The 16,738-nt window shown below is 44.3% G+C and overlaps 1 protein-coding gene across 2 annotated transcripts in view; it reads right to left on the bottom strand.

The window, feature by feature from the left end:
* Positions 1–16,738, bottom strand: part of mical1 (microtubule associated monooxygenase, calponin and LIM domain containing 1) — a 108,738-nt gene that overhangs the window by 50,941 nt on the left and 41,059 nt on the right. The window contains exons 8-13 of one of the 2 annotated variants that reach the window (XM_078546794.1): positions 16,139–16,239; positions 14,243–14,500; positions 11,388–11,503; positions 8,518–8,644; positions 6,074–6,155; positions 4,409–4,556 (exon numbers count right to left, since the gene is read on the bottom strand). In XM_078546794.1, coding sequence (XP_078402920.1) covers positions 4,409–4,556; positions 6,074–6,155; positions 8,518–8,644; positions 11,388–11,503; positions 14,243–14,500; positions 16,139–16,239 — 832 coding nt within the window. Of the gene's footprint in view, positions 1–4,408; positions 4,557–6,073; positions 6,156–8,517; positions 8,645–11,387; positions 11,504–14,242; positions 14,501–16,138; positions 16,240–16,738 lie in introns of those variants that run through there. The other variant, XR_013577300.1, reaches the window with a different exon arrangement.

Genomic DNA, 16,738 nt, shown 5'->3' with positions numbered 1-16,738 from the left:
GTCTCACTTGTATGGAGCACAGGGTTTATATGTTATGTAGCTGTGCCATGTGATTTCTCAATCTATGCTTTCTGCAAGCTCTGGTCTCCACTGGGACCACCAGATCTCAGAACCAAGAACATTTATTTCAAGTTCCTCACCTTACTGGCCAAATGTGTGACTAGGTCACCTACTTAAAAGCCTCTGTCAGTATTAATTTATACCCAACTACTGACAGTAACTGAGAATTTTTATTTATTAATTTTTTATGTAATGTGGACGCTGCTGGCTAGGCCCGCATTTGTTTCCCACCCCTAGTTGCCCTTGAGAAGGCAGTGGTGAGCTGTCTTTTTGAACCTCTGCAGTCCATGTGGTGTAGGTACACCCACAGTACTGTTAGGAAGGGAGTACCAGGACCCAGCGACAGTGAAGGAACGGCAATATATTTCCAAGTCATGATGATGAGTGACTTGGAGGGGAACTTCCAGGTGGTGGTGTTCCCATGCGTCTACTGCCCTTGTCCTTTGAGGTGGTAGAGGTCACTTGTTTGGAAGACGCAGTCAAAGGAGTGTTGGTGAGTTGCTGCAGTGCATCTTGTTGATGGTATACACTGCTGCCACTCTGCGTCAGTGGTGGAGGGAGTGAATGTTTGTGGATGGGGTGCCAATCAAGCGGCTGCTTTGTCCTGGTTGGTGTCAAGTTTCTTGAGTGTTGTTGGGAGTCACAACCAACCAAGCAGACGGAGAGTATTCCATCACACTCCTGACTTGTGCCTTGCAGATCTTTGGGGGTCAGGAAGTGAGTTACTTATCACAGAATATTCACAGCTTCTGGTTGGCAGATTCTGTCTATGTGGCTAGAGTTGCTAACCCTCCTGGATTGTTGTGGAGTCTCATGGAACTGAAGATTAATCTTCTGGATGTTCATTTTCAGGGGCATTTGTATCTCCTGTTTCACTCCAGCTGGCCTCACAATAAATGGTAGGTGTGCAATACACCCTGGATACAATGCAGCCCTGGTGCATGCACACCTTGGTATGACCACACAATGGATTGAGCTGTTTTTGAATCTCAGGTGATCATGGGTTTTGCAGTTGCCATTATTAACTGATTTATATATCAGACAACCAATGACAGGGAATAACCTGGTTGCTTAGCCCTAAGTCACAAACCCTGACACATTGCTGCTGTATGCCTACAAAGGTGGGCACTGATTTTATAGATTCATAGACGTTTACAGCACAGGAAGCCATTCGGCCCATCATGTCTGCGCCGGTCAACAAAGATCTGACTACACTAATCCCATTTTTTAGCGTTTGGCCCATAGCCCTGGAAGCTATGGCAATGCAAGTGAATATCTAAATACTACTGAAATGTTACGAGAGTTTCTGACTCAACCACCCTTTTAGGCAGAGTGTTCCAGACTCACACTACCCTCTGGATGAAAAAAATTTCTCCTCAACTTCCCTCTTAGCCTTCTACCTCTTACCTTAAATCTATGCCCGCTGGTTATTGACCCCTCTACTAATGGAAAAGGTGCCTTCCTATCCACTCTATCTATGCCCCTCATAATCTTATACACCTCTATCAGGTCCCCTCTCAACCTTCGTTGCTCCAAGGAATACAACCCCAGCCTATGCAATCTTTCCTCACAGCTCAGACTCTCCAGCCCAGGCAGCATTCTGGTAAATTTCCTCTGAACCCTCTCCTCTGCAATCATACCTTAACTTCATGCAGTACTCCAGTTGTGGTCTAACCAGCATTTTATACAGTTCCAGCATAACCTCCCTGCTCTTGTATTCTATGCCTCGGCTAATAAAGGCAAGTATCCCATATGCCTTCTTAACCACCTTATCTACCTGCCCTGCTGCCTTTAGGGATCTGTGGATATACAGACCAAGGTCTCTCTGATCTTCAGTACTTTCTAGGGTCCTACCATTCATAGTGTAATCCCTTGCCTTGTTAGCCCTCCACAAGTGCATTACCTCATACTTTTCCGGGTTGAATTCCATTTGCCACTGCTCTGCCCACATGACCAGTCCATCGATATCCTCCTGCAGTTTACGGCTATCCTCCTCACTATTTACCACCCTACCAATTTTCGTGCCATCCGCGAACTACTTGATCATACCCCCTACATTTAAGTCCAAATTATTTATGTACACCACAAGCAGCAATGGCCCCAGCACCGAGCCCTGTGGAACCCCACTGGAAACAAACTTCCAGTCACAGAAACATCCCTCTACCATCGCCCTCTGCTTCCTACGTCTCAGTCAATTTTGGATCCAACTTGCCAATTTGCCTTGGGTCCCATGGGTTCTTACTTTCTTGACCAGTCTGCCATGAGGGACCTTATCAAAAGCCTTGCTAAAGTCCATGTAGACCACATCAAATGCATTTCCCTCATCAACACTCCTGGTTACCTCCTGAAAAATTTCGATCAAATTTGTCAAACATGACCTTCCCTTAACAAATCCATGCTGACTATCCCTGATTAATCTGTGTCTCTCCAATTCTATCCCTCAGAATTCTTTCTAGTAACTTTCCCACCACCAAGGTCAGACTGACTGGCCTGTAATTTCTTGGTCTATCCCTTCCTCCTTTTCTTGATAATAGGACAACGTTAGCAGTCCTCCAGTCCTCTGACACTCACCTGTGGCCAGAGGTGATTTGAAAATTACTGCCAAGACTCCTGATATCTGTTCCCTTGCCTCCCTCAACAGCCTGGGATACATCCCATCCGGGCCTGCGGATTTTTCCACTTTTAAGGCCGCTAAACCCGCTAGTACCTCCTCTCTCAACGTTAATTTCCTCTAATATTTTACAGTCCTCCACCCTGATGTCTATATCTGCGTCGTCCTTTTCCATTGTGAAGACCGATGCAAAGTATTCATTGAGGACTGTACTCACGTCATTCAGCTCCGCACACACATTACCCCTATGGTCCCTAATTGGCACTTCTCATTCCTTATTTATTCTCTTGCTCTTTACATATTTAAAAAACCCCTTTGGGTTTTCCTTTATTCTACCCACCAATGCTTTCTCATGCACTCTCTTAGCTTTCCCAATTTCCTAATAATTTCCGTTTTAAGTTCCCCTCTGCACTTTTTATACACCTCTAGGGACTCATCTGCCACAGCTCCACAACCCGAAGTGAAGTCACTGCTTTCGATATGAACCAGACAGACATGTTACCTGTTAAAGTGAATCTGCAAACCGCCTGACCGATTTGTTCCTGGCTAAAGCAGGAGGAGGAGATGTGATGTTTGTGTTTAACATTTATGCTTTTTTGTAAAAGGACAGTTTGGTTAAAAGGAAGTGCTATATTAAAAAACCTGCCAGTAGGATGTGCTAAGTCCGGGATGTATTGCCCTCTGATGTAGAAAAAGAATAAGGGAACCTTCCGGTTTTTACATTGGAAGCTGGGGTTCAGAAGCAGATACGTGTGTGTGAGCTTGCATTCTGAATTGTTAAGAAGTGAGATAGTGGGAAGGGCATCCGATGAAACATCTTGGAATACGGTCTAATCAGAGTTTCCAAACCAGCATGTGGCAGGTCATCTATAGGCCAGGCTCCATCTACTTTACTGGTGTCAGCCTGGTTCAGTTGATGGCACTTTTATCTCCAAGTCAGCAGGTTGTTGGTTCAAGGCCCACTCCAGAGTTTTAAGCATATAATATGGGTTGACACTCCAGCGCTGTACATAAAGCAGACTCCCCAACTTTCCTGTACTCAATATACCCAGGCGATCCAATAGTAGCCAACAGCGCGGAAACGCTAGGTAGTGCTCCCAGTTCCTCCATCACCCAACAATACCCAATAAAGATTAACTGGTCATTCATTAAGTCATTATGGTTTGCTGTGCATTAATTGGTTAATGCATCTGCCTACACAACCAAATTTCAAATGAATTCATTGGCTATAAAAGGCCTGTGGGATGTCCTGAGGCCATGAAAGGCGTTATATAAAATGCAAGTTCTTTCAGTGCAAATCTTTTCCCTGTAAATCTCAAAATCAGGATTCTAGTCCAGACAGGTCATTGCGTAGAAGGCAGACAACAGGTACCTATAGCCACTGATACAAACAGATGAAAGAAAGGATTTCCATTGCCCTGCACAATCTAAGGATATTCTAACCTGCCTTATAGCCACATTGTGCTCTAGAAATACAGTCATTGTGGTAATGTAGGCCGACATATAAGCCAATCTGGGCTCAGCAAGACTCCATAAACAGCAATGAGATTAATGATCAGATAATCTGCTTCTGATGGTGACTGAGGAATAAATGTTGGCAAGGACACTGGTTGCACTGGTGACATGATTTGTTGGCCTTGTGGTTTGTTGGAACATCAGACCATCATGGTACCAAGAGCAGATAACCTCAAAAAAGGTCAGAAATATGAAACCTATTATTAATTTGTTGGCACTCACATAAGGCCTGGGCGAAAATGGTGGATGAGTGCACACAAAGCCAGGCCACTCTTCCAGGATGTTGTCAGGTCGACCACTTTTACATTCTTGTAGCCTTCTGTATGCTGTTTGCACCAACTCAGGAGCTCTTCATATCCTACAACAGAATCTGCAAGAAAGGGCAATGGTCACATTCAGTCTTCAGTCAGTTAAAGTCATGTTTGAGAACAGGATGGGTACCCAAAGCACCGTCTGGTGCTGATTGATATGTCGTCAACTTTTCTCTAAAGCATTACACCTTGCGAAGAATTATGTTCAACATATTTTCATTTTCATCTTTTACTGAACATTGCTCCTTTGGTGGCTTGGTAGATAAAGGGATTGTAAATGATTATCAGGAGATGTGGTGACGCAGTGGTTAGAGGCCCTGTCTCTGAGCCAGAAGCTGCGCGTTCCAGTCCCACTCCACGACTTGGTGATCGTAGAGTGGGACTGGAAAGTTGCGTTCATAACATGGCCAAACAGGTGACTATCAACCTGCTAAACCTTCCAACACACGCAAATGGCAGGCAGTAAGAGTGGGAGAGATTCCTGGTCAGCTATGTGGCGGAAAGAAAATTGGAACCTCTACCATCACTAACCATAGTTCCAGAATGCAACATACATGTAAAAGCATTTTTCGACGCAGCAACTTGGACACCTTGGGGTGGAGGGCCGGTTGGATGACAGGTGAGGATCAGATTAATGCCAACAGCATGGGGATTGATCCTCGCTCTGGCTGAGGCGGACTTGGGACTTGTCTCTTTGCCCTACCCGTGGTTGTGGCCGTGGCACTTTGGGTTGGATCTACCATTGGGCAGAGAATAGAAGATAAAATGCTTAATTTTTAGGTATACACAGAATACATAGGAATGCACGCACATATATACACACATGCATACGTGCAGCAGGTGAAATTCATCTTGGGCAGCATCGCTGGCTGGACAGTAACGAATTGGCACCAGTTTTAAACTTGAAGTCAAACTGATAGAAAACCATGCAAGTGTAATGGGCTGCTGACTCACAATCAACAGTTTTGAGCTTCTTCCTAAGACAAATTTCACCCCCCAGTATACATGAGTGTTAAACACCTCTTAGGAGTCCAAACGTAAATGAGGATGATTGATGTGCATCAACTGGTTGAGGTTGGCTAACACAGCACAGACCAAGCACTGAATTTAGGCTGTTGAGTTTAGCTCTGTTACTCACTGGGAGAATGGTATATACAGTACGAAGCAAGCACTGCAGCAGAAGTGGAAAACAATAATGCGATCCTGGAGCTCAGCAGCAGGCTTGCCAGCTCTGTGTGTTTACACAGGGAAAATCAACCAGGTTACCAGCTCCCAGATACTATCTGTTGACTATCACTGGAAAAGGAGCACAGAATTAGGTTCGACTGTGGTGTCCTTTACTACACGGTGACCTGCCAACATTAACTGCCCTGCCAAGAGTCAGACAAGAGCCAACTTGAGCCGAATACCAGAGGGTGGGTGCCCAGTGTCCTGGTAAAGAGTAGGCATCATGATAAGGGATAAAATTGGTAATAAAATATCACACAGAAGAATACAATTTTTAACATAAATGTCAAGAATTCAAACAGTGCTTTGATTAGTTCCATCTGAGTCTGTTTCTTCTTCAGTGTTTTACCGTTTCGTAGCATTTTCCCCTTTGTCTGGTTGGCGTCCTTCTCTGTAGCTGTGGTTCCTCCTACATCATACAGGTGCTGTACCTTAAATAAAGAACATAGTTTATAGGTAGTTCCGGGTCTTAGGCTGTTTCATAATCAACTTATAAACCAAACCAGTTAGAAACACCTCTGTTCAGCTCACAAGCATGACCCTGAGCTTCCTGTCGCTTGTCATTTCAATTCTCTGACTTGCTCCCACCTGACCTTCCTATCCTTGGTCTGGTACGGCACCTCCATCTTTTGTCTCAGCACTTTACAGCTTTCAGGACTCAACATTGAGTTCAAGTTTAGATCATAACTTTTGCCACCATTTTGTTTTGCCGGTTTGTTTTTTTTCCTTAATCACTTTATATTAAATTTGGACAGTTGCTATCCTGCCATTCACACCTCATCTAGACACATCTTTTGTTTCTTTACTTGTCCCATGACCAATACCTTTGATTTTTGTAGCATGAAACCTCTTGTCATCGAGGCATTCAAAAGGGAATTAGACATTTATTTGAAAAGGAAGAATGTGCAGGATTACAGGGAGAAGGCAGGAAAATGGCACTAAGTGAAATGCTTGTTCAGAGAGCCAGTGCAGACTCGATGGGCCAAATGGAACTCCCTCCCTGACAGCACTGTGGATGTTCCTACAACAAAACGACTGCAGCAGTTCAAGAAGATGGCTCACCACCATCTTCTCAAGGGCAATTAGGGATGGGCAATAAATGCTGACCTAGCCAGTGATGTCCACATCCCATGAATGAATTTAAAAAATGGCCTCTTTCTACGCTGTAACAATTCTGTGATATCTCCACCCTATCACACATCTTCCCTTCTGTTTTCATTCCCCCTGCCTTCCCCCTCTCACTTGCTTAAAATCAATTATATTCCTAACTTTCCTCAGTTCTGATGAAAGGTCACAAATCTGAAATGTTTCTCTCTCCGCAGATGCTGCCTGACCTGCAGAGTATTTCCAGCATTTTTTGTTTTTATTCCAGTCTCTATCTGTTTTGCTACAAGTCGGGTCATCATCAATGAAAGTGTTTCAAGAGGTGATCGATGGTTGTGTGGAAAAGGTAGTGAAGGAAGCAGAGATGTGGCGAAATTAGGATCGACAAATAAAGAGCTGCCATTGTGAACAGACTGGAGGCGAAGACTCGATGGGCTGAGTGGACTACTCCTGTTCCTTTGTGCATCACCAGGCAATCATCATTCAGGCCTTGGTTCATGCACAACATTTTTATTTGGAAATAGGTAGATTGCTAGCGGGATAAAAACAGAAAGTGCTGGAAAAACGCAGCAGCTCTGGCAGCATCTGTGGAGCGAGAAATAGAGCCAATGTTTCAAGTCCAATATGACTCTTCTTCAGAACTTTGGAAGTTTGGCACTACCTCTGCCAAAAATGTACCAAAGAGCCAAGGAGCTGTTACAGTGCTGCGCAGCCAATAATAAACCTCAGGAAGGTTATGGGATGCCATAATGGTGCAAGCCCTCAATTTGCCATCAAACCTCATTGTCTGTAAATATGCATGATATCCTTGCAAAGAATGTGAAATATTATCAGCTGAGGCACCACAATACAGACATTCAGCACCAGGTCAAAGGTCACCAAACCAGGTCAAAGGTTGTCGAATCAGGCTATTGCATCACATGCTGCCCATTGCCCCAATGCTGGGAAGATGCTTAATTGTAGTGCTGACTGTACTGGAGCACTGAGGTTATAAGCATCGCAAGCACATGTGCAGAAATGTAGGTGACACTCCCCCCACTCATACCTACTTTTAAAGTGCACTTTATTTTCCCTCATTGTGCGAGGGTCTCCCAACATTACACATCATTCTCTCGCTGTGAAGGCCCGCCAGCATTCTGTGTTAATGGGGAGGGGGTGGGGTGGGGGGGTAGCAGTAGTTTTTGGAGATCTGATGGTAACTTCCCTCCCTTTGGAAGAGTCTTAGGTTCCATTTGACCCCCCTTCCCAAAGGGAGAGGAAGTTACGATTCAGATCCTAGCAGCTGAGACAAGGAACTCATTGCATGGTCATCTGCCACAATTTATATTTTAACATAGTCATAAGAACTAAGAGCAGGAGTAGGCCATATGGCCGTGCAAGCCTGCTCTGCTATTTATGGCTGAACTTCTATATCAGCTCCACTTTCCAGTCTGATTCCCAAATCCCTAGATTCCCTTAAAATCTATGGCTTTCAACCTTGAATATACTATCAATCAAACGCCCACAACCCCCTGGGGTACAGAATTCCAAAGAATCACAACCCTCTGAGTGAAGAAATGTCTCCTCATCTCAGTTCTAAATGGCTGACCCCTTATCCTGAGGCTCACATGCTGGAGATATATCCTGTTCCATTACGAACACCTTCATTAACGGTGAGCTTTATGGCAGAGCATGTCGATAGGCACATACCTGGTTAGGTTTCAAGTAGCTGAGGTTGAGGTTGGGATATCGGGTGAGTGGGTCAATACTGTACTGACTAATGTTTTTGTTTGTGTTTTCAGGCGTAGTCTGAGACAACAGCTGATAGATGCTCTCCCTGGAGAAAAACATTCAATAAGAAAACACTTGAAAAAAGGACAAGGCAGTCGCTGAATTCAACAAACTGAATAATAGAGGATATGAGATTAGATTTGCTTGGTTATCCTTTAAATACAACTCAAAGCCTCATGAGATTGAGGTACTAATCACAGCACAGCTAACTGTGAACAGTGTAAAGCCTGAGTTTGACCAATAACAATTTCTTAACAGCTCTTCATCTCTAAAGCTCAATGAGCTACTCTGAGGCAGCCTCATTTCTTCAGTGCTGCCAACACTCAATTTGCTCAAAAATTCTGTCCTCCATGGCATGGAAGTTTTTTTTAAATGTTCACATTTCAAACATAAAATTTATACATGTACTAAACACTCCCACAAATTCCCAGGCTTGCAAGTAAATCAGAAGTGTTGTTTAATCAGTTTCTTTTCTCACTTTAGCCTCCCTTAGTTTGTCAGCCATGAGTGCTATTTATTAGCAAGAACCATCTCCTCCCTTCAGCAGGACCATGTAGGCCAGTGGCGTATACATCACTGATTGGTCATTCGTCTTAATTGGCTGGCTACAGAGCACTTTGGGATGTCCTATCTATTAATTTTTTTTATCATTTCCAATGATGTTGCCCTAGATTTGGACAATAAGGAATCAGGAGGAGTCAAATTCTGATTTTTTATTTCCCATTTCTGAGATCTGATATCTTGTTACCTCAATCACTATTATCTTGGATCAATGCCTGCAGAACTCCTTAACTCAAGGAGGTGGAATGATAAGATTACCATGGGCCTTTAGCACAACTGATACAAAATAGTCCAGCCAACATTTATCCCTCAACCAACACCTAAAATCAAATTATCTGGCCACAATTTGCAATTTTTGGATCCTCGCCGTTCACAAATTTAGTTGCTGTGTTTCCTATGTTGCAACAGTGTCTACACTGCAAACTCACTTCATTGGCTGCAAGAATGTCTTGAAGTTGTGTAAAGTGCTACATAAATGCAAGTTTTTCTTTCATTCATAAGAGTCAGAAACTTTGGTGGTGCTGAGTCTGGCTAGCTGGACCAGCAATATCATCAGGAAGGTGTATAATATTCTTGACTGCCTTCTTAAAAATATTATTGAACTTGATTAAAATGTTCTGTGACACTTATGTTAAAATCAAATGATAGTAAAGATGAGGAATTATATTTGTTTTTAAAATTGCATATCGTTGGGTTGGCTTTAGTGGTGTTAACATGAGGTTGTCGATCCAATTCTGCAGTTTAAACTCCCATTTGTCTTCCATGTTTCCTGCCCATGAATCTACTTGAGCTCCGAGATATTTCTCAAAATCTCCAGGGGAGGATTTTCCCCTTGTCGGGCGGGCGCAGCAGGCAGACCCGGGAGCAGCCGTGTAACGGTCTGCCGCCCGCGATTGGACCTCGACTGGTTTCACACTGCTGGCCAATTAACGGTCAGCCAGCATGAAATGCGCGCTGATAACCCTCAGCGTTGCCTGCGTGGGGGCAGGAGGAGCGCGACTGCTGAAGTGCGCACATGCACGGGGGGTACACTCTGTGAAATCTCCCTGAAGGCACAGAACTGCCTCAGGGAGCTGAAGAATTTTAACATGAGAAATAAAGACTTTAAAAATAAGGAAAACATGTCCCCCCATGTGACCCTTGTCACATGAACAGGGGGACATGTGAAATGAGTTTTTAAAATTTAGTCACTGTTCGAAACCTCATCCCGCCCGTGGATGAGATTTCGCAAAAAATGCAAAGGCCACCTGGCCTATTCGCCTGCCCACCAACTGTAAGGTTGGACGGGCAGTGAAAAATTCAATTTAATTAATTGATTAAGGGGCTTAATATCCCTCTTAATTGTTGGCGGGCGCACTGCCGACTCTTGGGTGTGTCCACCAACTGAAATATCATGCGAGTGTGTGATGACGTCAGGATGCCTGCCCGACATCATCGCGAGCTATTTCACGCTCATGCGTGTCAGACGCACACCAAGCTGAAAATCCTGCCCCAGGTATAATGAATTTGAACCCAGTAACATTTAATCTCCAAGGTCTCATTGCTATAGTAACATGTTTTGTTTTTGGCGGTCATATAAAAACCACCAATTTTTCAATCAGATTTTTGCCCAGCATTAGCTCGTTTCTTCCACTACTAAATATTCACCATGACTTTTTCTTCCCCCAGTTTTTTCCCTTATACAGAACATGGTTCTATGGATGGTGCTTCCCTCAACACCTCACCTAAGATGTTAAGGGAGGCAGGGAAAGGAACATTAATGTTTCCTAAAGCCGGACATCAACAGGTAGTTGTTGGGAAGTCCATGGTCAAAGAATCATGGACTGTGGACGGAGCAGGACTGATCATCATTTCTGATGCTGGATTTTCTGTTATTATTGTGTTTGGACCATGCATGTTGGTAGGCTGTGTATTGGGGCACGTTGTACAGCCCAACCCTAACTCATCCAACATTCACCGCCAAACATTTCCAGCAGACAGTGAGCAGGGATGGGAGCCTGCCTGACTTCTCCTTTTCTCACCAAACTGGCAGACACTGATGTCAGCTGAGCCTAGAGTTGAGCCTGATCTACATGGCCACCCCAGCTGCATTTATTCAACTTAAATTGAGTAAGAAAGGAAGACAAATTCCAAACTTTAAGAAGAATAATCATCTCTAGCTCAGTCAAAAATGAAACAGACTGAAGAGAATGTAAATGGCAATGTATTCAAACCTGTTTCAGTCTTACCTCTCAGCCAGTAGCTCCAGAGGGGTGATCCCCATACTCCACTTACGCACTAACCATGCAGCATCAAATGCCGCAAGGAATCCACGAGCAATTCCAGTCCCTAATGGCCAGAAGGGCTGAAAATAAAATAGTTGTGGGAACAAGTGATAATTCATTCACTCACATACTGCAAATCCAGTGCTTAACACGTCAAGGTTAATGGCACACCACAGGAAGACTTGGAATGAAGCTCAGAAGGGGCTATCATCAGGCTGGGTCAGTTAGTAGCAATCTTGGCTCAGATTTTTAACTCCCCCCTACTTGGTTGAAAATGGGAGGGGGAGGGTTAAAATAACGGGAGTCACTTACTGTCACCAATCCCACTTCATCACCTTAATATCATAACGCCACATATTAACCTGCTCTATTGAGCAGGACATCTGCAAGCAGGAAGTGGGGAATTGTTTTAACTTGCAGACAGGCTCCAGTTATAATGTGAAGAGCCGGTCTACAATATCAATCTGAAGTCTGAGTTCAGGGATGGGGTTGGGTGTTCAGTAGGAGCAGTGTCGACTTCCCTGTCAGACAAAACCTGCCAGGAACCAGACCCTGGGCCAGAAGAAATTTATTTTTCAAGTTGTTGGGTGGAGCAGGTGTGCATGTGGGTTTGGTGTGCATTTATGGGACAATTGACTATTAAGGCAAAACATACTATTTTGTACATAACCTTCACCAGGGATCAGAGTACTGTGTCCAGTTTTGGTCTCCTCCCATGGTACCTGATCTTGAGGCTTTGAAAAGGGTACAGAGGAGGGACACCAGGTTAATTCCCAGTCTGAAAAATCTTAGTTATCAAAATAGATGAAAAGAGTTGGTACTTCACTTTAGAGGAGTGTAGATTTAAGACTGATTTGATCGAGATTTATAAGATAACAAAGGGAATAGATTATGTTCCAGTTGACACTTTGTTCCAATTAGATAGGTTAGGAAGGAGCAGAGGTCATGAGAATCAGCTGTTTAAAGCCAGGTGCAGGTTAGATATCAGATGTTTATTCTTCTCCCAGTGAATAGTGAACCTCTGGAAAAGACTGCCAGCTTGTGCAGTGGGCAATGACTTGTTGAATTTCTTTGAGCCACAAATGTGATCTCCTGGACTAATTTCAATTGCCAAAGGGGGTCAGAGAGGAATTTCAATTTTTTTCCCCCGAAATTGTCCTGTTTTATGCTTCTGGTCTTTTGACTGTTCCAGAAGATCGCATGGTTTTGGACAGGGAGGTACAGATATTGTGAAGCACAAGGTATCATAAATTGTATGGGAGAGGTTGGGTGGATCAACAGGGCCATGTCCCTCTGTCACTATCCATTTGTTTGCATGGGTGTTGGGACTCACTGGGAATGCCATCAGGTCAAGGCCTCTTGTTCCAGCAGTATGAACACAGACAGCCCATGTGCCCTGGAGCTCCCAGTTCCAGGGTGGAACCCAGCATCCTTACAGAGACCAGCATCTGAGGGAAATGGAAAAAGCATGCATGACACAGGGAGGTACTCTCTACAAACTAAAAACAGCTGTGGGGATGGGATTGGGGGAGAGGTGGTGTAGTGGTAACATCATCAGACTAATAATCCAGAGGCCCAGTCTAATGCTCTGGGGTCACAGGTTCAAATCCCACCAAGGCAACTGGTGGATTTTACATTCAATTAATAAATCTGGAATATAAACACTAGTCTCAGTAATGGTGACCATGACAACTATTGTCAACTGTCATAAGAACCTATTTGGATCACTAATGCCCTTTAGGGAAGGAAATCTGCCACCCTTACCTGGTCCAACCTACATGTGACTCCAGACCCACAGTAATGTGGTTGACTTTCAACTGCCCTCTGAATGGCCTAGCAAGCCACTCAGTTCAAGGTCAATAAATGTTGGCCTTGCCAGTGATGCCCACACCCATGAAAGAATAAATAAAAGATTCACTTCACAAGTTCAGATTTTTGATCTTTTGACATTTTTTTTGTTTAAACAATAAGCATTATTATCATAGGGGGAACAATCAGGAAGCAGTTTTGGAAGCTGACAGTGTTAAAGATCAATGTGCTGCTATTTTAATGTCTTGAGACACCCCTTAGCTTCATTTCTGAAGAAAGTTGAGTGATTATCACCTCTTTTGATGGATTCCGTTCACTTGCTAAAGTAAGGCTGCGCTGATGGGTTAGCAAGTATATTCCAAGAAAGGATGAGTAGAATCTCTTGAGAAAATCTCTATCCTGTTAGAGTGACTTATGTGTCCGATTCCCCTAACTCTTTCTGCCAGGATATCTAGTGACAAACTGACTAGGAAAGTTACACATGCAGCCCTTGGACTGTGCCATGTAAGCTGATCTTAGCCGGGCAATGCTACAGCCACTCTGGGTCGGGGGAAGTAAATCACCCACTGTTGCCACTCCTGATCACAATCCAGTGATACCTGCTGGAAGTGCCCCTGTGTGGGTCTCAGGTGATAACAGGATTGTGCTGGCCTGTGAGGTTGTTGCCTCCAACATTTACCAAAGGCTGATACATGGAGAATAGCCACTTGGGCGAGGATACCAGAAGGCAACTGGCAAATGATCAAACATGTGAAAATGTAATTAGGTGTAGTCAGCCCAGATTTAGTCTTTCCAACCAATCCAAATGGACAGACCAATCCCAGTGGACAGATCCATCCCAGAGGATGGACCAGTCTCAGTGGATGGACTGATCCCAATGGATGCAGCAGTTCCAATCAATTGATCTATCCCAGTGGATATCCCTGTCCCAATGGATGGGCTGATGCCACTGGTCCCAATATAAAATCCCACCAGACAAAGGCAGCCTTTTGTAACCAGCAAACACTGACCTCCACCAGGCAATCTCCCACCAGAGTAACCAGCAACCGGTACCCATGCCGCTCCTTCACCAGTGCAGCATTCTCCGACCTGTACATGCAGGTGAAATCAAACATGGCCACGTCCGGCTCTCCACGGTGATTCTTGGCAAATTCCAGATTTGGAAGTTGGTACTTTGTGGAGAAATTCGCAGCCTCACGAGCATAACGTAGAAGAGATTCATAACTGACATTCTGCATGGATAGCAGGGAATCTGCGTCTTGCCTGTCCTGTCAAAGTAAGACAGATTATGGATTCTTCAGGGACCGATATTCTACGAAACTATCAAATTGCCATAAATGCATATAGAGAGGTAATCTAGAGCTATTCCTCATAGTACTCCACAGTACAGTACTTAGTGGATCAGACAAGTTTATGTTGAACTTTTTGGGTGATACAATTGTCTTCAGTCTCCCTGGCTAAATGGGTAAAAGAAAAATCAGCCAGGCTGCCTTATCTAGTGACCTCTGTTGAAAATGCATGTGTTGATGTTGAGTGAGGAGAGGAGTGAGCAGGCCAAATAGCTCAGCTATGCTCACTGCCTAGGCGTGCACATGGAGAATAGTGACGGACTTCTGCCCAGGCCTCTGGTGCCATCAGTAAGAGTTGGCACCATCAGGAGAGAACTGGGGAGGTATCTGTCCATGGAAGGTCCTCATCAATGGCATCATGGCACAGACTAGAAGGCTATAGGCACTAAAAAGGAGAGCAGTGGATACTCTTAGCAGCAATATATTCTTAGAAAACTATTCAACTCAGTAAATGTCTCCTCTAATGCAAGTAAATCCTGGGATCAATAGAAAGCTAATTGAAACAGGCTGGCATTAGCCAATTCCAGTCAGTGATTTGCCACGTGCCAAGATCCCAAACTCAGTTTTTGCATTAAGGTGAGACACCGAGTGAGATTTCTGTTGAGTGTGGACAGGATCACTCAGGGCCACTCTCTCTAGACAATTCGCAAGGCTCCCTATAAGACACAGTGGCAGAGGCCTGGGTGAAGGAGTCACTTTCTGACTTATTTGTGCAATGAATACAGTGATGTACCAAAAATTCCAAGGGGTTGTGGGGGGTGGGTGGCACTGGTTGGGGGTTTGGTGGGGGGTGGTTGGGATTCGGATTCGAGGTTGGTGCGAGAGAGGAAAGATTCAATAAATACTAGGATTCCTAGGAACATTCTGTACTAATTGCTCCATTATTTTTTCAGGTTTAGTTTTATTCTCCCAATTCAATCTCTTCTCATCACTGTTTTGTGTTGCTGCTGCTGAAATGGACAGTCACCATATCCAGATGATGGACCTCCCAAGATATGTCTGCACTCCACCTAGATACACTGCTCAGCCATAGTGAAGATAGCTGGAGCATCAGTAGGGGTATTCCTTGCCTAAGTGGCCTCCGCATCCCTGCTTTAGGGAGGGAAAAAACTCAATCACAATTTCTGCTCCTGATTCACTGGAAAGGGCAGCATCAGGTTAGGGCAAAATCGGGTACGGACAGGTCCCCTGCCGTCAGAAAGCTTGACACCGCTCAGTGTCAGGCGCACCTATGAAGAACAGGCACCTGAAACAGGTGCAGAGGCCTACTGTCTATATCACGAAGAGGCAGCACCATCATAAGACAAAGGGGTTACAAATGGTCTCGTGCAGTAACACAAAATGGGCAACAGCAATTCGGCAAATTGATTTTGACAAGAAGAAAATTAAACAAAGTCAAAAACAAGTGGCTAATTTGTAATCGCCCGTTCTGCACTACCGCCTGAGAAAAAGTTCATCCCCACTATATCTCGCAGTGACTTATTCCCATTTTTTACAGTATAATTGGTTATGGAGTCCTCAATAAACAATACACACAAGAAAATAAATGAGCTTCACCTGTTCAATGACGCCAAACTTCAGCAGACTCTGTTTTCTTGCAGTCATCACAAAATAGTGAGTGTCACCCTTGTAGTAAACGATGTTTTCCAAGTCAATGCCTGATAGTTAAACACAAGATTCATGTGGCTCATTTAAAAGCCTCACACAGTGCACAGGGGTTGGGTGGGGAGAGGGTGGGCCACCTTTTAAATGGTCAGACATTTCGATCTAAATGCAATTAGATTTTAAGAGGCCACTGCTGTTTACAACGATCTTGGTCGAGTCCCATCGATGCATATTCATGCCCTCAGCTTTGAGGGTCCATGCATCCTCAATGGGAGAGCCTCCATTTGCCGGCCAAGCACGTCCCAGAAGGAAGCAGTTTTCTTATTAGGTATATCAGGACAGGTGGGAGACAATCAACCCCTCTCCTCTTCGACTGGAGAATCTACCACTCCCATAGATCACAGCAAAACTGGAGTGGACAGAGGGAACAATTTCAGATCATTTTTGTCATAAGCTCCAAGCTCGCATTCACCATGTACCTGAAGCTCATGAGAGATAACAAGAAAACCTTGTCATCTTCCCATGCCTGCGGGTCCCTACAAGTGTTGTGAT

This window comes from Cetorhinus maximus, chromosome 8 (genome assembly GCF_964194155.1).
Source record: "Cetorhinus maximus chromosome 8, sCetMax3.hap1.1, whole genome shotgun sequence".
NCBI classification, from domain to species: domain Eukaryota; kingdom Metazoa; phylum Chordata; class Chondrichthyes; order Lamniformes; family Cetorhinidae; genus Cetorhinus; species Cetorhinus maximus.
The sequence above is the reverse complement of the archived record's forward strand: the minus strand, read 5'-3'. Positions and strand labels throughout refer to the sequence as shown.